Source organism: Carassius carassius, chromosome 48 (assembly GCF_963082965.1).
Source record: "Carassius carassius chromosome 48, fCarCar2.1, whole genome shotgun sequence".
NCBI classification, from domain to species: domain Eukaryota; kingdom Metazoa; phylum Chordata; class Actinopteri; order Cypriniformes; family Cyprinidae; genus Carassius; species Carassius carassius.
Window position 1 is genome coordinate 439429 of NC_081802.1, and position 20596 is coordinate 460024.

Here is a 20596-nt window from a genome sequence, read left to right on the forward strand (position 1 = left end):
GGTTTAGAAAAGATAAACAACTCAATAAAACACACATCTGACTAAGAGAGAGTTTTTGTGTGTGTGTGTGTGTGTGTGTGTATGTGTGCACTCTGGAAGGAGTGAAACTAGTTTACATTTAAAGAACTAACATCATATTCTCATATTCATAACAGTTACGGCTGCTTTTAACATCTGTCCCCGTTTAGAGAATTCGGAGTAAATATTAACACCGTGAACTTATTAATATATATTTTAATACTTGTACGGTATCACAACATGACCGCTGTACCACCTGACCACTGCAGATTCATTTCGCGGTTGATAGTGTTGCCATAGAAACGCACAATCCTCTCGTAATTAGGCTACCTTAATTATTATGACATGGCTTGAATGCAGCATTCAGTTCATCCAACCCCAATCAAACACACCTGAACAAGCTAATTAAGGCCTTCCAGACTACTGGAAAGCTACAGGCAGGTGAGCTTGATCAACGTTGGAATTGATCTCCTTGGATTTTTAAAAAACCCATTTTACACAGAGGTTGCTACTGCAGCAACACGTGTTGGTTTAGCTTTGTGTGCTTCTTCTGACGCACAAATTCAGGGCCTTTTCCAGCAGAGTTTGTTGTGAGATCACAGGTCGGGAGGATGACCGCTCGAGTGGATTTCTCGTTGATTGCTGCTTTGTTGTATCTGTTTGGATACTTGAGCATCACTCATGCTATTCAAAGACGTAACACAGGTGACAAGATCTGTTGACTTCATTACACAACCTGAAGAAATGCAGAAACAAGTGGCTCAGTGTTTGAGAGTAATTAACAGTTTAGGAATGTGTAGGCTTTAAAAGTCTTGATCTGAACAGACATGTAGAATCTGTATTTAAACCTCTGATACACAAATGCTGAAGCCACACTCTCTCTGGCCTCTGAAAATGATCCTCTTGAATCCTCTAGTGGATGGTTTTTGTCCGGCGACGCTGACGTTTGTGCCGGCCCGTCGAGGATGTTCTTCTGATGAAGACTGCCCTGGAGGACACAAATGCTGTCGATTTGACTGTGGGCCTGTTTGTGTGCTGCCTGTTTTCAGTGAGTTTCAGTTAATGGCTGCTAAGGGTCTTAAAACAACACGCGTAATGCATTGAATTCAATGTTGGTTTTAAGCAGAAATTTTTCCTTGTTCTCGTCTGAAGTAGGTTTTGAATTCATCACTTAGGATAGTTTAATGCACAGGATGACTTCACAAAAGAGGAATAATACTAACTTGCTGTTCATGCTTTGAGTGTGTCGTGCTGTATATTGAAGTGGCTGACTATGTGCACAAACTAAAGCTGACCGTCTGTGTCCACACAGTGAAGCCGGGTCAGTGTCCCCTACCAGAGATGATTCCACTGTGTGCTGAAAGCTGTTTCCATGATGGCCAGTGTCCTGCCACACAGAAGTGTTGCCCAACCACTGGTGGCTTTGCATGCAGTGAACCACGTGGTCAGGGAAGAGGTCAGATGAGCTGTCAGGGACATGGACCGGTTCGTGGACAGGGCCAGGGAAGCGGTCAGGGACAAGGACAGGGACAAGGACAGGGAAGCGGCCAGGGTCAGGGACAAGGCCAGGGAAGGGGTCAGGGACAAGGCCAGGGAAGTGGTCAGGGACAAGGTCAGGGCCAGGGAAGTGGTCAGGGACAAGGTCAGGGCCAGGGAAGTGGTCAGGGACAAGGTCAGGGCCAGGGAAGTGGTCAGGGACAAGGTCAGGGCCAGGGCCAGGGAAGCGGCCAGGGTCAGGGACAAGGCCAGGGAAGCGGTCAGGGACAAGGCCAGGGAAGCGGTCAGGGTCAAGGTCAGGGACAAGGCCAGGGAAGCGGTCAGGGTCAGGGACAAGGCCAGGGAAGCGGTCAGGGTCAGGGACAAGGCCAGGGAAGCGGTCAGGGACAAGGCCAGGGAAGCGGTCAGGGACAAGGCCAGGGAAGCGGCCAGGGACAAGGCCAGGGACAAGGCCAGGGACAAGGCCAGGGACGCGGACAGGGTCAGGGACAAGGCCAGGGAAGCGGACAGGGTCAGGGACAAGGCCAGGGAAGCGGACAGGGTCAGGGACAAGGCCAGGGAAGCGGACAGGGTCAGGGACAAGGCCAGGGAAGCGGACAGGGTCAGGGACAAGGCCAGGGAAGCGGACAGGGTCAGGGACAAGGCCAGGGACAGGGACAGGGTCAGGGAAGCGGTCAGGGACAGGGACAGGGTCAGGGACAAGGACAGGGCTTGGGAAGCGGTCAGGGTCAGGGCCAGGGAAGCGGTCAGGGTCAGGGACAAGGCCAGGGAAGCGGTCAGGGACAAGGCCAGGGAAGCGGTCAAGGACAAGGCCAGGGTCAGGGACAAGGACAGGGTCAGGGAAGTGGTCAAGGTCAGGGACAAGGACAGGGACAGGGTCAGTGGCAAGGACAGGGTCAGTGGCAAGGCCAGGGTCAGGGACAAGGCCAGGTAAGCGTTCAGGGACAAGGCCAGGGAAGCGGTCAGGGACAAGGCCAGGGTCAGGGACAAGGACAGGGAAGCGGCCAGGGTCAAGGACAGGGTCAGGGACAAGGCCAGGGAAGCGGTCAGGGTCAAGGACAGGGTCAGGGACAAGGCCAGGGAAGGGGTCAGGGACAAGGCCAGGGAAGCGGTCAGGGACAAGGCCAGGGAAGCGGTCAGGGACAAGGCCAGGGAAGCGGTCAGGGTCAGGGACAAGGCCAGGGAAGCGGTCAAGGACAAGGACAGGGCCAGGGTCAGGGACAAGGCCAGGGAAGCGGTCAAGGACAAGGTCAGGGGCAAGGCCAGGGTCAGGGACAAGGCCAGGGAAGCGGTCAGGGACAAGGCCAGGGTCAGGGACAAGGCCAGGGAAGCGGTCAGGGACAAGGACAAGGTCTGGGACAAGGACAGGGTCAGGGACAAGGCCAGGGAAGCGGTCAAGGACAAGGTCAGGGGCAAGGCCAGGGTCAGGGACAAGGCCAGGGAAGTGGTCAGGGGCAAGGCCAGGGTCAGGGACAAGGCCAGGGAAGTGGTCAGGGACAAGGCCAGGGTCAGGGACAAGGCCAGGGAAGTGGTCAGGGACAAGGCCAGGGTCAGGGACAAGGCCAGGGAAGTGGTCAGGGACAAGGCCAGGGTCAGGGACAAGGCCAGGGAAGTGGTCAGGGACAAGGCCAGGGTCAGGGACAAGGCCAGGGAAGTGGTCAGGGACAAGGCCAGGGTCAGGGACAAGGCCAGGGAAGTGGTCAGGGACAGGGTCAGGGACAAGGCCAGGGTCAGGGACAAGGCCAGGGTCAGGGACAAGGCCAGGGAAGCGGTCTGGGACAAGGACAAGGTCTGGGACAAGGACAGAGTCAGGGACAAGGCCAGGGAAGTGGACAAGGACAGGGTCAGGGACAAGGCCAGGGAAGCGGTCAGGGACAAGGCCAGGGAAGCGGCCAGGGACAGGGACAGGGTCAGGGAAGTGGTCAGGGTCAGGGACAAGGCCAGGGAAGCGGTCAAGGACAAGGACAGGGCCAGGGTCAGGGACAAGGCCAGGGAAGCGGTCAAGGACAAGGTCAGGGGCAAGGCCAGGGTCAGGGACAAGGCCAGGGAAGTGGTCAGGGACAAGGCCAGGGTCAGGGACAAGGCCAGGGAAGCGGTCTGGGACAAGGACAAGGTCTGGGACAAGGACAGGGTCAGGGACAAGGCCAGGGAAGCGGTCAAGGACAAGGTCAGGGGCAAGGCCAGGGTCAGGGGCAAGGCCAGGGAAGTGGTCAGGGTCAGGGACAAGGCCAGGGAAGTGGTCAGGGACAAGGCCAGGGTCAGGGACAAGGCCAGGGAAGCGGTCTGGGACAAGGACAAGGTCTGGGACAAGGACAGGGTCAGGGACAAGGCCAGGGAAGCGGACAAGGACAAGGTCTGGGACAAGGACAGGGTCAGGGACAAGGCCAGGGAAGCGGACAAGGACAAGGTCTGGGACAAGGACAGGGTCAGGGACAAGGCTCGGGAAGCAGTCAGGGTCAAGGCCAGGGACAAGGACAAGGACAAGTCCAGGGAAGGTGTCGGAAGCAGAAGAGGTCAGGGAAGAATTCAAGAGAATAGTCAGGGATGTGGTCATTGAAGTGGACATGGGACTTTTGCTTAACACTTACTGGAGATCTTTTCAATTCGGTGTCAATCCTATGGCATGGTTTCCCTGTTTGCTCAAACTGTTTTGAAAGCTTTTCGGTCTGCTCCACCTCAAATAAAGAATTGCTTGATTTGAAGAGTTGTTTTTTTTTTTTTTGGTATTATTTGGCGGTTTCTCACAGTGCTTTTAAGTTCCTCTCCTTGAGACCTGGGTAGGGTTGCACCAGCCATTCGTAAGTTCTTAAATTAGAACATTAAGACCACAAGGCTTTAGTAACCACTAGCTAGTTTGTAACTAAATCTACACTATTTGGTTGCACCAGTTGTTCGGAAGGCAGGACGTAGTAATTTGTGAAGTAATGCTTAGTTTCATAATGAGGTTTATCCTCATTCAAATTGAAACCCAGGTATGTGAGCAGAACGGTTTAAATGCTATGAAGTTTAATTCTCAAATTTCTAATCACTCTGGTCTCACATATACTAACGGTAAAAATTAATGGTTTCATTTAAAACCATACACTAATAACAAGCTATTTGTATGTAAAATGGCATTCAGAAACCGCAAGATGGCTCAAACACTGGAAGAAACCTAAATGCCTTTTTCATCTGAAGAGTCCAATATGAAGCGCACAGAGGCTTGCAGTAGATCAGGGATAGGCAACTCCGGTCCTGCAGGGCCACTATCCTGCAGAGTTTAGCTTCAGCCCTCATAAAAACTCACCTGCCTGTATCTAGTAATCCCGAAAACACTGATTGCCTTGTTCAGGTGTTTAATTAGGGTTGGAGCTAAACTCTGCAGGATAGTGGCCCTCCAGGACCGGAGTTGCCTATCCCTGCTGTAGATGTTGTGTTGAAGAGGTGTTAAACGGGTCTAAAGGGGAATTTTGCATAGAATATATTAATGTTTCCATTGTCTCTTTCTGCATATCAATTATCCAATAACTGACTGTTAGTAAAAGTCTACATGTCAAATAAAAGGGGGAATGAAAGACTTTAGTTTTTGCGAATGTTGATCGCACTGTCTTCATCCCTGTTTTCACTTGCTTTGGCCATTTTTTTTTATATAATCATTAAACATTTACTTCTACAAAACTATGACTGGAATGAAAAATGGACTCCTGTTAGCGAATTGCACTGAGAAATATATGATCCTGCGGCAGACAGTCAACAAAAAAAAAAAAAGATCCACCGTTTGAATTGCGTCACGCGGGTTCCACCTACTGGTCAAAACGGTGTAGTGCAACAATCCTAATGAGACCTTTTACAAAACTGCAAGTATTTTCATAACAGTGTAACAGTGTTTTCAGTATAATTTAAACATAAATACTAGGAAACATTAGGGTCTTTGCTAGTCACACCAATTACATGCAATTGAAATACGGTTTTATAGCTAAAACATTAATTATGTGAAAAGTAAAATAATTAACAGTCATCCAATGGTTTGAATAGTAGTTTTATGAAATATTGCAGTTCGTTCTTCATTTCAGTTATCTGGTTATGGATTACAAGTTAATCAGTCCTGTGCTGCGGGTCAGTGTTTAATGGTCGCTAGGTGGCGCTACAAACACATCAGTGCCTCACACAGGTTTAGAAAAGATAAACAACTCAATAAAACACACATCTGACTAAGAGAGAGTTTTTGTGTGTGTGTGTGTGTGTGTATGTGTGCACTCTGGAAGGAGTGAAACTAGTTTACATTTAAAGAACTAACATCATATTCTCATATTCATAACAGTTACGGCTGCTTTTAACATCTGTCCCCGTTTAGAGAATTCGGAGTAAATATTAACACCGTGAACTTATTAATATATATTTTAATACTTGTACGGTATCACAACATGACCGCTGTACCACCTGACCACTGCAGATTCATTTCGCGGTTGATAGTGTTGCCATAGAAACGCACAATCCTCTCGTAATTAGGCTACCTTAATTATTATGACATGGCTTGAATGCAGCATTCAGTTCATCCAACCCCAATCAAACACACCTGAACAAGCTAATTAAGGCCTTCCAGACTACTGGAAAGCTACAGGCAGGTGAGCTTGATCAACGTTGGAATTGATCTCCTTGGATTTTTAAAAAACCCATTTTACACAGAGGTTGCTACTGCAGCAACACGTGTTGGTTTAGCTTTGTGTGCTTCTTCTGACGCACAAATTCAGGGCCTTTTCCAGCAGAGTTTGTTGTGAGATCACAGGTCGGGAGGATGACCGCTCGAGTGGATTTCTCGTTGATTGCTGCTTTGTTGTATCTGTTTGGATACTTGAGCATCACTCATGCTATTCAAAGACGTAACACAGGTGACAAGATCTGTTGACTTCATTACACAACCTGAAGAAATGCAGAAACAAGTGGCTCAGTGTTTGAGAGTAATTAACAGTTTAGGAATGTGTAGGCTTTAAAAGTCTTGATCTGAACAGACATGTAGAATCTGTATTTAAACCTCTGATACACAAATGCTGAAGCCACACTCTCTCTGGCCTCTGAAAATGATCCTCTTGAATCCTCTAGTGGATGGTTTTTGTCCGGCGACGCTGACGTTTGTGCCGGCCCGTCGAGGATGTTCTTCTGATGAAGACTGCCCTGGAGGACACAAATGCTGTCGATTTGACTGTGGGCCTGTTTGTGTGCTGCCTGTTTTCAGTGAGTTTCAGTTAATGGCTGCTAAGGGTCTTAAAACAACACGCGTAATGCATTGAATTCAATGTTGGTTTTAAGCAGAAATTTTTCCTTGTTCTCGTCTGAAGTAGGTTTTGAATTCATCACTTAGGATAGTTTAATGCACAGGATGACTTCACAAAAGAGGAATAATACTAACTTGCTGTTCATGCTTTGAGTGTGTCGTGCTGTATATTGAAGTGGCTGACTATGTGCACAAACTAAAGCTGACCGTCTGTGTCCACACAGTGAAGCCGGGTCAGTGTCCCCTACCAGAGATGATTCCACTGTGTGCTGAAAGCTGTTTCCATGATGGCCAGTGTCCTGCCACACAGAAGTGTTGCCCAACCACTGGTGGCTTTGCATGCAGTGAACCACGTGGTCAGGGAAGAGGTCAGATGAGCTGTCAGGGACATGGACCGGTTCGTGGACAGGGCCAGGGAAGCGGTCAGGGACAAGGACAGGGACAAGGACAGGGAAGCGGCCAGGGTCAGGGACAAGGCCAGGGAAGTGGTCAGGGACAAGGCCAGGGAAGTGGTCAGGGACAAGGTCAGGGCCAGGGAAGTGGTCAGGGACAAGGTCAGGGCCAGGGAAGTGGTCAGGGACAAGGTCAGGGCCAGGGAAGTGGTCAGGGACAAGGTCAGGGCCAGGGAAGTGGTCAGGGACAAGGTCAGGGCCAGGGAAGTGGTCAGGGACAAGGTCAGGGCCAGGGAAGTGGTCAGGGACAAGGTCAGGGCCAGGGAAGTGGTCAGGGACAAGGTCAGGGCCAGGGAAGCGGCCAGGGACAAGGTCAGGGCCAGGGCCAGGGAAGCGGCCAGGGTCAGGGTCAAGGCCAGGGAAGCGGTCAGGGTCAAGGTCAGGGACAAGGCCAGGGAAGCGGCCAGGGAAGCGGCCAGGGAAGCGGCCAGGGAAGCGGCCAGGGACATGGCCAAGGCCAGGGAAGCGGACAGGGTCAGGGACAAGGCCAGGGAAGCGGACAGGGTCAGGGACAGGGACAGGGACAGGGTCAGGGAAGCGGTCAGGGACAAGGACAGGGTCAGGGACAAGGACAGGGCTTGGGAAGCGGTCAGGGTCAGGGCCAGGGAAGCGGTCAGGGTCAGGGACAGGGCCAGGGAAGCGGTCAGGGACAAGGCCAGGGAAGCGGTCAGGGACAAGGCCAGGGTCAGGGACAAGGACAGGGTCAAGGTCAGGGACAAGGACAGGGACAGGGTCAGTGGCAAGGCCAGGGTCAGGGACAAGGCCAGGTAAGCGTTCAGGGACAAGGCCAGGGAAGCGGTCAGGGACAAGGCCAGGGTCAGGGACAAGGACAGGGAAGCGGCCAGGGTCAAGGACAGGGTCAGGGACAAGGCCAGGGAAGCGGTCAGGGTCAAGGACAGGGTCAGGGACAAGGCCAGGGAAGCGGTCAGGGTCAAGGACAGGGTCAGGGACAAGGCCAGGGAAGCGGTCAGGGTCAAGGACAGGGTCAGGGACAAGGCCAGGGAAGCGGTCAGGGACAAGGCCAGGGAAGCGGTCAGGGACAAGGCCAGGGAAGCGGTCAGGGACAAGGCCAGGGAAGCGGTCAGGGACAGGGTCAGGGAAGCGGTCAGGGACAGGGTCAGGGAAGCGGTCAGGGTCAGGGTCAGGGAAGCGGTCAGGGTCAGGGTCAGGGAAGCGGTCAGGGTCAGGGTCAGGGAAGTGGTCAGGGTCAGGGACAGGGCCAGGGAAGCGGTCAAGGACAAGGACAGGGCCAGGGTCAGGGACAAGGCCAGGGAAGCGGTCAAGGACAAGGTCAGGGGCAAGGCCAGGGACAAGGCCAGGGAAGCGGTCAGGGACAAGGCCAGGGTCAGGGACAAGGCCAGGGAAGTGGTCAGGGACAAGGCCAGGGTCAGGGACAAGGCCAGGGAAGTGGTCAGGGACAAGGCCAGGGTCAGGGACAAGGCCAGGGAAGTGGTCAGGGACAAGGTCAGGGACAAGGCCAGGGAAGTGGTCAGGGACAAGGCCAGGGTCAGGGACAAGGCCAGGGAAGTGGTCAGGGACAAGGCCAGGGTCAGGGACAAGGCCAGGGAAGCGGTCTGGGACAGGGACAAGGACAGGGTCAGGGACAAGGCCAGGGAAGCGGTCAGGGACAAGGCCAGGGAAGCGGTCAGGGACAAGGCCAGGGAAGCGGCCAGGGACAGGGACAGGGTCAGGGAAGCGGTCAGGGTCAGGGACAAGGCCAGGGAAGCGGTCAAGGACAAGGACAGGGCCAGGGTCAGGGACAAGGCCAGGGAAGCGGTCAAGGACAAGGTCAGGGGCAAGGCCAGGGTCAGGGACAAGGCCAGGGAAGTGGTCAGGGACAAGGCCAGGGTCAGGGACAAGGCCAGGGAAGCGGTCAGGGACAAGGACAAGGTCTGGGACAAGGACAGGGTCAGGGACAAGGCCAGGGAAGCGGTCAAGGACAAGGTCAGGGGCAAGGCCAGGGTCAGGGGCAAGGCCAGGGAAGTGGTCAGGGACAGGGTCAGGGACAAGGCCAGGGAAGTGGTCAGGGACAAGGCCAGGGTCAGGGACAAGGCCAGGGAAGCGGTCTGGGACAAGGACAAGGTCTGGGACAAGGACAGGGTCAGGGACAAGGCCAGGGAAGCGGACAAGGACAGGGTCAGGGACAAGGCTCGGGAAGCAGTCAGGGTCAAGGCCAGGGACAAGGACAAGTCCAGGGAAGGTGTCGGAAGCAGAAGAGGTCAGGGAAGAATTCAAGAGAATAGTCAGGGATGTGGTCATTGAAGTGGACATGGGACTTTTGCTTAACACTTACTGGAGATCTTTTCAATTCGGTGTCAATCCTATGGCATGGTTTCCCTGTTTGCTCAAACTGTTTTGAAAGCTTTTCGGTCTGCTCCACCTCAAATAAAGAATTGCTTGATTTGAAGAGTTGTTTTTTTTGGTATTATTTGGCGGTTTCTCACAGTGCTTTTAAGTTCCTCTCCTTGAGACCTGGGTAGGGTTGCACCAGCCATTCGTAAGTTCTTAAATTAGAACATTAAGACCACAAGGCTTTAGTAACCACTAGCTAGTTTGTAACTAAATCTACACTATTTGGTTGCACCAGTTGTTCGGAAGGCAGGACGTAGTAATTTGTGAAGTAATGCTTAGTTTCATAATGAGGTTTATCCTCATTCAAATTGAAACCCAGGTATGTGAGCAGAACGGTTTAAATGCTATGAAGTTTAATTCTCAAATTTCTAATCACTCTGGTCTCACATATACTAACGGTAAAAATTAATGGTTTCATTTAAAACCATACACTAATAACAAGCTATTTGTATGTAAAATGGCATTCAGAAACCGCAAGATGGCTCAAACACTGGAAGAAACCTAAATGCCTTTTTCATCTGAAGAGTCCAACGTGAAGCGCACAGAGGCTTGCAGTAGATCAGGGATAGGCAACTCCGGTCCTGCAGGGCCACTATCCTGCAGAGTTTAGCTTCAGCCCTCATAAAAACTCACCTGCCTGTATCTAGTAATCCCGAAAACACTGATTGCCTTGTTCAGGTGTTTAATTAGGGTTGGAGCTAAACTCTGCAGGATAGTGGCCCTCCAGGACCGGAGTTGCCTATCCCTGCTGTAGATGTTGTGTTGAAGAGGTGTTAAACGGGTCTAAAGGGGAATTTTGCATAGAATATATTAATGTTTCCATTGTCTCTTTCTGCATATCAATTATCCAATAACTGACTGTTAGTAAAAGTCTACATGTCAAATAAAAGGGGGAATGAAAGACTTTAGTTTTTGCGAATGTTGATCGCACTGTCTTCATCCCTGTTTTCACTTGCTTTGGCCATTTTTTTTTATATAATCATTAAACATTTACTTCTACAAAACTATGACTGGAATGAAAAATGGACTCCTGTTAGCGAATTGCACTGAGAAATATATGATCCTGCGGCAGACAGTCAACAAAAAAAAAAATTGAAACCCAGGTATGTGAGCAGAACGGTTTAAATGCTATGAAGTTTTTTTTTTTTTTTTTTTTTTTTCATTCTTCTAACCACTCTTGCCTCCAGTATACTAGTTAAACGTAAACCATTTCCATTTAAAACTATACACCATGTAAGATATTCATTTAAATGGCGTCCGGAAACCATAAAGGATCCTATACTGAATGCAAGATGGCTTTTTTTTTTTTTTTTTTTTTTTTTTTTTTTTTTAAAAACACCTGACGTGTGCAACATTAAGCACACACAGGTGTGCTGTAGATCTGTTCAAGATGTGTTAAAGAAAAAAAATTATTCAGTGCTCTTAACCTAAACTTGAGTGTAAATGTCAGCAGCATCATATGCCTACAGCATTAAAGGCTGAAAATAGCATCTTAATGCAGTTCACGACAACCACTACTCTTGACCAGGCGTTTCCGTAAATATCTAGTTTATACATGGAGTTACTTCAACTAAGTGTAATGGTGCAACAACAAAATACGGCGTAAGATATAACTTTGTGCCTATTTGTCAAAACTAGGTTAAGTTGTAACTTGCGCACAGCTGGTGCATCTGGCCCCAGGACATTAAGCGAAGTATGCATGTTCCAAATTATGCAAGTGACGTACCAATAGGATTTTAGTACAAAAGTGTCCAATATTTTTCACATCTATTTTTTTTGAGCACTTTTATCAATCTCAGGTAGGTTTGGTTAATAGTTTGCCAGGTCTTCTGTAAATAGAAACTCTACTTAAAGAGGTTGTTCCACATTAAGTAATTTCCAGTTCTCATGAAATATGGTGAGGAAGAAAGATCTTTATCTTCAGAAAGATGAAACGATGCAATGTCTTACAAAAAGCATCAAACAAATATTTTGCAAAAAGCAAAGATTATTGAACTGTCAAAAGATTTGAGTCACTTAGAGCACCGAAGATCTTGGTCAGATAAAGATTTATTAAAGTATCTGTCAGACAAATGAACTGTATTGTAATGCCAGCTGTAAAAAAAGCCACTGCTGAGCAGCAGACAGGTGTTTGAAGCTCCTGGAGTCTCAAGATCCTCTCCCTGCAGACTGACAGTTGTGTGTAAAGCTGCATTTCAGTCACTGCTAACCAAACCTCACAAAGAGAAACCTGCCCAGTGGCTGTAGAAACACAAGAAGACTTGTTTTTAAGTAGTTTCAGTGTTTACCGAGAGGTCAATTGAAAGTATAGACGTGAAGTTAGACACTTTCTGCTTCCTGTAGAGAATTTTGCGTGCTATTTGCATTCTTAATCTCAGATTTAGTGAATAAAATGCAGTATTTGTCAAATATAGATGTTTTAGAGACGTTTTCATGAAGCAACAGAAACACTTCATGTACTGCAGCACCTGCACAATAATGAACTTGGCACGGTGACGCACGCAGTTAAAAAAAATTAAATGATGCAAAGTGCAAAAATATATGTTTTTTAAAGTCCCCATGAAATAAAAATTTGTTTTTTGGTGTTCGCATCAATATGTTAGTCTTAAGGTTATCAATAAGGCAGTGTGCTTCAAAAGCGACAAAATTTGCATTTAGAAGATATAAGCATTCAAAGCTTGCAGTTCGACGTCACATAATACTTTATCTTCTCATCAAATCTTCTGACCAATCTGAAGCGCCCGCCTCCTGCACTATAACTACAGAAGAGATCGGTTGTTTGTTCACAGTGTAGTATTTCCTGTATTATTGATGCCAGAGATGTGATCGCGGGCAGAGGATCCTATACACTAGTCGGCATATATTCAAAACTTTTACAACTACACAGCCTCAGCATGATTATGACCACTATTTCGTTTTACTAAGAGTTTCATATTGAATCTATGTGTAATCTATTAGACTGTGGCTGTCAAATGTGGCTTTACCGAGCTCAACGGCTCTGGCCCAAGTAAACATGTAAACAAAACGCTATTGGCTATTTTAAAAAGGGGGTGGGGCTGCTCGATATATCCCGCCCTCTCTTCCTGTTTCAGTTGAAATTGCATCACCACATAAAATAATGCAGCGTGTTTCAAGGCACATCAGGAGACATTAAATATTTAATTAAGAGATTCTGTAAAAATTGATGTACATCTGATCTGGTATGCAGCAATTTTGCTATCATTAAATTACTTTAATAATTTCTATATTATTATTATTATTAATAGGTAAAAAGTATTTGTTAATAACATTTTAATAACTCGTTAATTTCGTATAAAAATTCTAATTTAATCTATTAGTATTTCAATAGTTAAATCATTTATTTAAAAAAATAACAATTCTAAAAACAGGTTTAAAATCAATTAAAAATTGTATTAAAAAAATTGTCCTTAAAGTAGTATTTTTATTTCTAATAATTTAAAAATGTATTACAAACATTATTGTTATAAATTTTACAGTTTTAATTTGATTAATTTTTTTTATAATAAAAATAATTGTTTACAGCAATAAGTTATTGTAAACATTATTGTTAAATTGATTTATTAATAATTTTAAATAATAAAATCATTATAACTAAATAACTAAAATATCTTTTTAAAACTTATTTTAAATTAATTCATAATAAACATCTATCTATCTATCTATCTATCTATCTATAGCAGCTGATCCAGTCAACAGGGTTGTATGATAAAGCCAGATAACGACAGAGAAAGAGACATTTGTAAACTGGAGTGTGTTTTTGTGGTGGCTCTCTGGAAACCTCCAGAGCTCCAAAAGCTTTGATTAAGACAAACACAGGCTCAAATTAAGCCGCAGTGAAATATCAGACAGCCATCAATGCTTTTCCACAGCTGGACCCAAACACCCACTGTGGCCCACTTCACGGGCCCAAAACAAGCCTCCCAAACATTCAGTGAGCCTGATGGTAAAGAGTGAGGGATGAATTTTCTCACATTTTTAATGGGATGAAATGAATCTTCGGCTGATGGTTGAGGCACAAAGAGAGAAAGAGAATGAGCAGATCCGCGGGCGAGAGAAGACTGTCAATCTGTTCTGACGTAGAAAGACCTTTACTGAGACGAGAAAATGGCAGAGTGAAAATACTAGACCAGAAGCGAGGGGAGAAAAATGACATTTTCATTATTCCTTTCTTCTGCACAGAGAAAAAAAATGCAGAGAATCGGACAGAAACAGCCGAGATCATTCAGGTTCAGCTGGCCTTAAGAACATCTAGCTGTGTGTCGATTAGTGGTGACAAAACCAGCAGAACTCATTGATTTTCAGTGAGAGATGGAGGCGATGCGAGTGACAGCAGCCATTAGTGATGTGACAGAGTTTAACTTCATGCAAACCAGCAGCGGCTCGGTTACTAATCAGAGAGACTCGGATCAATGTGATGTAGACAGAGCTGATCTGTGACTGATTTCAGTGTGGAGATCATGAGGAACAACCACTGCAATGCAGGAGTTCACACATCAGCATCTACACCCTGACGAACGAGCCGGGCGTTAATCATGCGCCAGAGGAACGCGTTAAAGAGCTGAACACTCGACTCTAATCAGGATTCAGGCCGCCGTTGAGCTGCAGTTTTCCAGCTGAAGAGAGTCGAGCGATGATAAGAGCTCGCGGCGGGTCGCACGATAAGAGTTAGAGCGGTGCATTATGGGAGAAGAGCGGCAGTGTGGAGGGTCATTAGGGCATCTGCGCTCGTGGTGGGTGGATGGGAAGATCCACTCTCATACTCACACTCTTTTTGGCTCTTTCTCAGAGTCTTGAGAAGCTAATTAACACAACAGACACACACACACACACACACTGTTCTTATATCAGAAACACACTGACACTCGTGAACAGCCGCAACAGACTATATATCATATGCATTTGTTTACATATATATATTTGGGCAGTCAATTTAATATGTAAATCTAGAGCAATTAATTTTGGTGAACAAAATGATCAAGCAGCCGTTAAGTCCTGTTAAGCACTAATGTCTGCAAGATGTTGATTTTATTCAACAGTTCAATAAACAAGAAGTTCATATTGTGTTTTAGACATAATATTGTCTGTTTTTGATCAGTTTCTCAAATTACAATCGATCCAATCCAAGGCTCAGTGGTGATTCACTCGTAAAGACTTTTCTGAATGAATCAGTTGAATGAACGATTCAATGACTCACTCATTAAGACAGTGACTCCCTGCCACCTACTGACACTTTTACTTTCATATTTAAAATCAGCTACTTTTTTTGAAATGTCTATTAAATGTATTCCACATGTAATACAATAATGACTTTAAATGAGATTTTCAGGTGTGCATTCTCAGTCAAAATTAATGCAAAACAAAGAGAACGAGAGATTTCTCTCTGTTTGGCTTTGAAACGTGTCACGTTATGGCAGTATGACTGAGCTGAGAGCTGGTTCATGTTGAGGCCAGTAAATAAGGTGTTTCTGTCTGTGTTCAGAGAGGATCAGGAGAGTCGGGTCAAGTGGACGACCCATGATAAAGATCAGATCACACACAACAGCTCCTCGTCGCCAGTGAATGAGAGACGGTAATGAGAGTCACGGGGGGCAGATGAGAAACAGCACAACGAAACACAGCAGAGCAGCTGGAGATTCAGTCTGAAGAAATCCTCCACATGCACATTAATTAATTACAAACATTACATACTGTATGTACATCCTATTAGCTTCCATTCAGAGCTACACAGAATGTTTAAAGCTAAAGTTTCTGGATGATTTAAGTGTCCTTCTCTGGTGTTCTATACACGAGGATTATTTTTGAGCCTCATGAATTTATAATTAAGAGATATTTTTACAGCGCTGGCTTTTGGGACACGTCTGATCTAAATACGTGCTTCAGATTTTACCAAGACTTTCCAGAATAATTCCAACCACAGATTTGATATCAGTCGGTTTATTCGCATTTCTGCACATTTGACTCATACAGCTGACCAACCAATATAAACATCGACATGAGCAATCAAACACATCTCTAAACTACTACACTTATTCATAAACCAGTGAAACGTCAGTTTGGTGTTACACAGAAGTCTGTTACACCTTGGTTTTCTTCTGAACAAAGAGATATTTTTCATTGTGATGATGTACATTTGTGTGATTGCTTCGCACAGAGCATCGTCGTATATTGCACGCAATCAGACTTAACGAATCTAGCATGTGTGGAAATAAAGTAGCCATATAATGTAACATGGTAACACGTTTACAATTTAAATATACAGTACACTTACATCAATTTCTCAATCATGTGAAAAATTGAACTGACTGAAATAGGATTCTCTTATAAATGTTTCCAGAGTTACAGTTTGGTCATTAAGGGATATATTATAAACACTGTGTTACACATGTTATGTGATTGCGTTTCTATAGAGTTACGGTAATGCCATCGCTGTCCTCTGTGACATCACTCACCCTTTGACCTTTACACTATAAATGTTGCTAGAGGTCACCTCGGATGCTGACCTGAGAATAATGGGTGTGTCTGTCAGTCAAACCCAGGCGTGGATGTCCCGCTTCCAGCCAAAGCCCTGCCCTTGGTAACGAGCTGCTGTGATTGGCTGAAAATATAAGAGAAGGTGGAGCCGCCTGAGAATAGCGCAAAACGTCGCCGCAGCAACCACCACGAGCGGAGACATCATGACAAAGCCCAGGATGATGAGGGCAGAGCAACTGTTGTCGTCAAGGTAACGGCAAAGAGCAGTCTGAGAAGCCACAACCTGTAGAAACAGAACCTGAACATCACAATATTGTGTGTCTGTGGACGTATGCGTGTGTCTGTGGGCACATCTGTGTATTTGTGGGTGTATGCATGCATTAGTGGGTGTATGCATGTGTTTGCGGGTGAATCCATGTGTGTGTGGAGGTATGCGTGTTTTGTGGGTGTATGCATGCATTAGTGGGAGTATGCATGTGTTTGCGGGTGAATCCATGTGTTTGTGGAGGTTTGCGTGTTTTGTGGGTGTGTGCATGCATTAGTGAAGTGACATTCAGCCAAGTACGGTGACCCATACTCAGAATTTGTGCTCTGCATTTAACCCATCCGAAATGCACACACACAGAGCAGTGAACACACACACACACACTGTGAGCACACACCCGGAGCAGTGGGCAGCCATTTATGCTGCGGCGCCCGGGGAGCAGTTGGGGGTTCGATGCCTTGCTCAAGGGCACCTAAGTCATGGTATTGAAGGTACCATGAATTAGTGGGTGTATGCATGTGTTTGCGGGTGAATGCATGTGTTTGTGGCTGAATCCATGTGTTTGTGGAGGTATGCGTGTTTTGTGGGTGTATGCATGTATTAGTGGGTGTATGCATGCATTAGTGGGTGTATGCATGTGTTTGTGGAGGTATGCGTGTTTTGTGGGTGTATGCATGTGTTTGTGGCTGAATCCATGTGTTTGTGGAGGTATGCGTGTTTTGTGGGTGTATGCATGTGTTTGTGGCTGAATCCATGTGTTTGTGGAGGTATGCGTATTTTGTGGGTGTATGCATGTGTTTGCGGGTTAATCCATGTGTTTGTGGAGGTATGCGTGTTTTGTGGGTGTATGCATGTGTTTGTGGCTGAATCCATGTGTTTGTGGAGGTATGCGTGTTTTGTGTGTGTAGGCATGCATTAGTGGGTTAGTGCATGTGTTTGCGGATCAATCCATGTGTTTGTGGAGGTATGTGTGTTTTGTGACCATATGGGTGTGTTTATGGGCATATCTACCCGTGAATGGCACAGGAAGCCGGCGTACAGCAGCAGGGCGGTGGGCAACAGGATGAGGCTGAAGATCAGGAGCATCAGCAGCACACACCCCAGCAGCAGCAGGACGTTCCACAGCAGCAGCAGCAGCGTCCACAGCACACACCCGCAGTGACCCCGCCGGGCCCCCCAGACCCCGCCATCACACTGAGCCGGAGGAGGAGGCAGCATCCGGATCCCATCATCCACATCAAAGTCTTCATCACCTCCACCATCATCTAAAAGCACCGTCATTCCACACATCCTAAACAAACACATTATACATTTAATATAACATATAATATGATATATTAAATATATATATATATATATATCCAGTACCTATATAACTAAATAAGTCAATTTTAATTTACACTTATATCAGTTTTCAAGTATGATTTCTGACTGTTCACACTGTAGACTTTTTTGAAAGTGATGAAATGTAATTTTTTTTTTTGTCTGGTTCATGATATTACATAAACGTCATGGCCTTGATAATGGATCAGCGATCTGACTGTTCATAAATACACATTTTAATCACATATTAATGTGGCTTAGACTGGAGATTTTGATTTGATTTGATGAGATTTCTTTGCAGACGGTAAACAACTAAACAGATATGAGTCAAATACATCAATAAATATGACAATAAAGCTGTTAAATGCCTGCAGAGGAAAGATGAATATCAGATATAAAATAAAAACCCTTTCATAAAACACATTCAAACAAAAGAGGAAGAGAGAGACAGATGGAGAGGGAATAGCCTGAGGTGCTTTTAGGTTTATGGAAATGAAGATGATTATAGTGAACTGAATGTTCTGTTTCATCTTCCTGACACACAAACACAATACAACATAACACAAATACATAATTCATATATCTTTTCCGAGTCTTGACTTCAGGGCATTACCTTAGTAAACAATATAAAAGTCAATATGAGATCAGAACAAAATCTGTCTTTACAATTAACCAAGGTTTTATTGTAGTAATTGTGTAATCTTGTTTTTTGGTGTATTGATTACCATTTTTATAATCAATTACTACAAATACCATGGTTAAACTATGGTTAGTAAAGCAAAACCATGGTTACTTGTGATAACCATGGGTTAACTAACCAAGTTTTTTTGGTTTTATTTGTGGTTGGTTAATTTTCGATTAAGCACAATTCACTGATTTTACTACTGTAAACACTTGCAGCTTTTTGGTACTATAACCTGTCTTTGTTGTCTATAATCGTGAAACATGTGTCGAGATTCATTGATTGATGGATCGATTATCTTCAGTCTGGACACATGGGAATCAGAGCAGAACTGAATAAACGCGAGTGAACAGTCCGTGTCAGTTTTCAACCGTTACTGAGCCAGTCTGCATTTTTCGCGCGCTTCACTTAATTTAAACGGCTTTTTGGCGCGTTCCGAGTTAACGGCATTTCTGGGGCTCGCGAACTACTGAGACGCAGCCTTGGTCTGTTAACATCCTCTGGGTCCGTGTGGTCGGAATGAAAGAGGAATCAGTGTTAATAATCTAAATTTCAATCGACAAAAACAAACACTTTTCAGGATTACAGGAAGAAGTTTTCAGTGTCTTACCTACTGCAGCTGCGATGATTTTATTCCGTTATCCAGAGGATACAAACATCACACTGAGAGAGAGAGAGAGAGAGAGAGAGAGAGAGAGAGAGAGAGAGAGAGAGGAGAGAGAAGGGCTGAGATCTATATGAGGACATCGATCGAACTAAAAGCACTGAAAAGGTTAACATTTTCTTTCTTTTAACAAGTTAAATGCAACACCCCTTATAGTTCATCATAAATCATAATAAATTAATGTTTTTTCATCAAACTCTTTGAGAAGCTTAAGCTAATTTTCTCTCAGTTTGTTGAATTTAACATTTTCCTGACAGAGGTGTCAAATATCAATTTAATATTAAGCTCTGCCGTAGAGTATTAGGTGTGGTACTGTTTGGTAAACTGTGGTAAATTTTGACAATCATGCTGGTTTACAGGTCTGTTCATCATTCTAATCATTTGATTATTTAATTAAGGCTTTAGTTTAACTCAAAGGAAACAAAATAAACTGGAAGACAAAACCAGATGAAGCCTCTAGCCGCCTTCACAAGAGCGTAATTATCAGAGATTCACGATTTTCTGAGTCGTGACTTTCTAAGTTGGCTGTGTGGCATCTAATTGCTAATGGTGGAAACTAATTAGAGCTGATCACAAGTCACCAAGTACAGTTTAGTTATACGGTTGAAGAAGCTTGCCTGGAAATGCACTTCATTAGATGTTTTTTCTAAGCTAGCCTAGCTAACAGACTATAGGCTAATAAGCAAAAAGTGGAAAATGTGTCAATGTTTTAAAAAAATTTTCATCAAGAATTCTTGTCTAATGAAATATATTACAACATTTTGCTGTAAACAGAAAACCGAAGCATAATTTAGGCTTTCGGCAGCATCTCTTTCACTGACTTGATTAATCACAGATGAGTTGATAATGAAATTGATGAGCTCCATCCCTTCCCAGAGTCCTGTGCTAGAGAGATAAGAGACACATCCGCTCAGCTCATCAGGGATGGACAGATAAAGCATGATGGCTAATTAAATCATTCAACTGAAACAAATCAATTGAGTAATGTTAAAAAGAAAAGCAGGGCAGACAGAAAAAGACAAAACTAGGTGAGTAATAATATTCAATACGCTCACATCGCCACCTGCTGGTCAACCTTAGTCATGACACCATTCAGCAGTCTGACTTGTGTTTTAAACAATACTATAGTATAATGTATAAAAATTCACAAATGCTTGTGTGAAGACATCAGAATAAACACAACAGAAGTCAAAGGAAACCCTTCATAATCAAATGTGTTTTCTCCTGTAGCTTCCTTCTATATGTGGATCTGAAAGTGTCCCATTTCTCTTCTGGACCCAATTAGACTGAATGGGTGTCACATGACCTGCCGAACAAGACTTTCAGGACACAAAAACACACACACACACACACACACACAGGTCTCCAGCGATAATCATAGACTGTCCCCGATGGTTACCATGGCAAACACATTCATGGACCACTTGACGTCCATATAGCCTTTTCATCTGAAAATCACTGTACTGATGAAAGACAGACAGATGCTGCTCTAGTTCACAGAACACACGGCGAAGATGACCCGCAACAATTACTAAGAAATACATCTGTTATTACTCACAAAAGCACTTATCTCGCGACAAACGCGTTTGTCTTGCTCATT

The 20596-nt window shown here is 45.3% G+C and overlaps 3 protein-coding genes across 3 annotated transcripts; 2 read left to right on the top strand and 1 right to left on the bottom strand.

Moving 5' to 3' along the window:
• The first annotated feature begins 434 nt into the window (after positions 1-434).
• On the top strand, positions 435-4053 carry LOC132131327 (uncharacterized). The gene is made up of 7 exons (XM_059543350.1): positions 435-723; positions 935-1066; positions 1331-1474; positions 2507-2848; positions 2879-3190; positions 3395-3682; positions 3785-4053. Exons 1-7 carry the CDS (start codon positions 630-632, stop codon positions 4051-4053), a joined length of 1581 nt encoding a protein of 526 aa, XP_059399333.1. The 5' UTR covers positions 435-629.
• A 4058-nt stretch (positions 4054-8111) lies between these two features.
• Positions 8112-15164, top strand: LOC132131328 (uncharacterized; the record flags this gene model as incomplete). The annotated part of the gene is made up of 3 exons (XM_059543351.1): positions 8112-8562; positions 8641-8965; positions 15071-15164. Coding segments are annotated over 3 exons (870 nt in total), but the record flags the coding sequence as incomplete, so codon positions are not given.
• Positions 15165-15587: 423 nt separating this feature from the next.
• Positions 15588-19039, bottom strand: LOC132131538 (transmembrane protein 88B-like). The gene is made up of 3 exons (XM_059543591.1): positions 18943-19039; positions 17339-17618; positions 15588-16345 (listed from the first exon to the last, which is right to left on the bottom strand). Exons 2-3 carry the CDS (start codon positions 17615-17617, stop codon positions 16118-16120), a joined length of 507 nt encoding a protein of 168 aa, XP_059399574.1. The 5' UTR covers position 17618; positions 18943-19039; the 3' UTR covers positions 15588-16117.
• Between the last annotated feature and the right edge of the window lie 1557 nt (positions 19040-20596).

Excerpts from the sequence above, each read along its gene's own strand:
- LOC132131327 (XM_059543350.1), top strand. The coding sequence starts at position 630 with ATGACCGCTCGAGTGGATTTCTCGTTGATTGCTGCTTTGTTGTATCTG. Across the intron at positions 1,067-1,330 it reads TTGTGTGCTGCCTGTTTTCA|TGAAGCCGGGTCAGTGTCCC; the intron begins GTGAGTTTCAGT and ends GTGTCCACACAG. Across the intron at positions 3,683-3,784 it reads GGGAAGCGGTCAAGGACAAG|GCCAGGGAAGCGGTCTGGGA; the intron begins GTCAGGGGCAAG and ends GTCAGGGACAAG.
- LOC132131538 (XM_059543591.1), bottom strand. The coding sequence starts at position 17,617 with ATGTGTGGAATGACGGTGCTTTTAGATGATGGTGGAGGTGATGAAGAC. Across the intron at positions 16,346-17,338 it reads GCTTCCTGTGCCATTCACGG|GTTGTGGCTTCTCAGACTGC; the intron begins GTAGATATGCCC and ends CTGTTTCTACAG.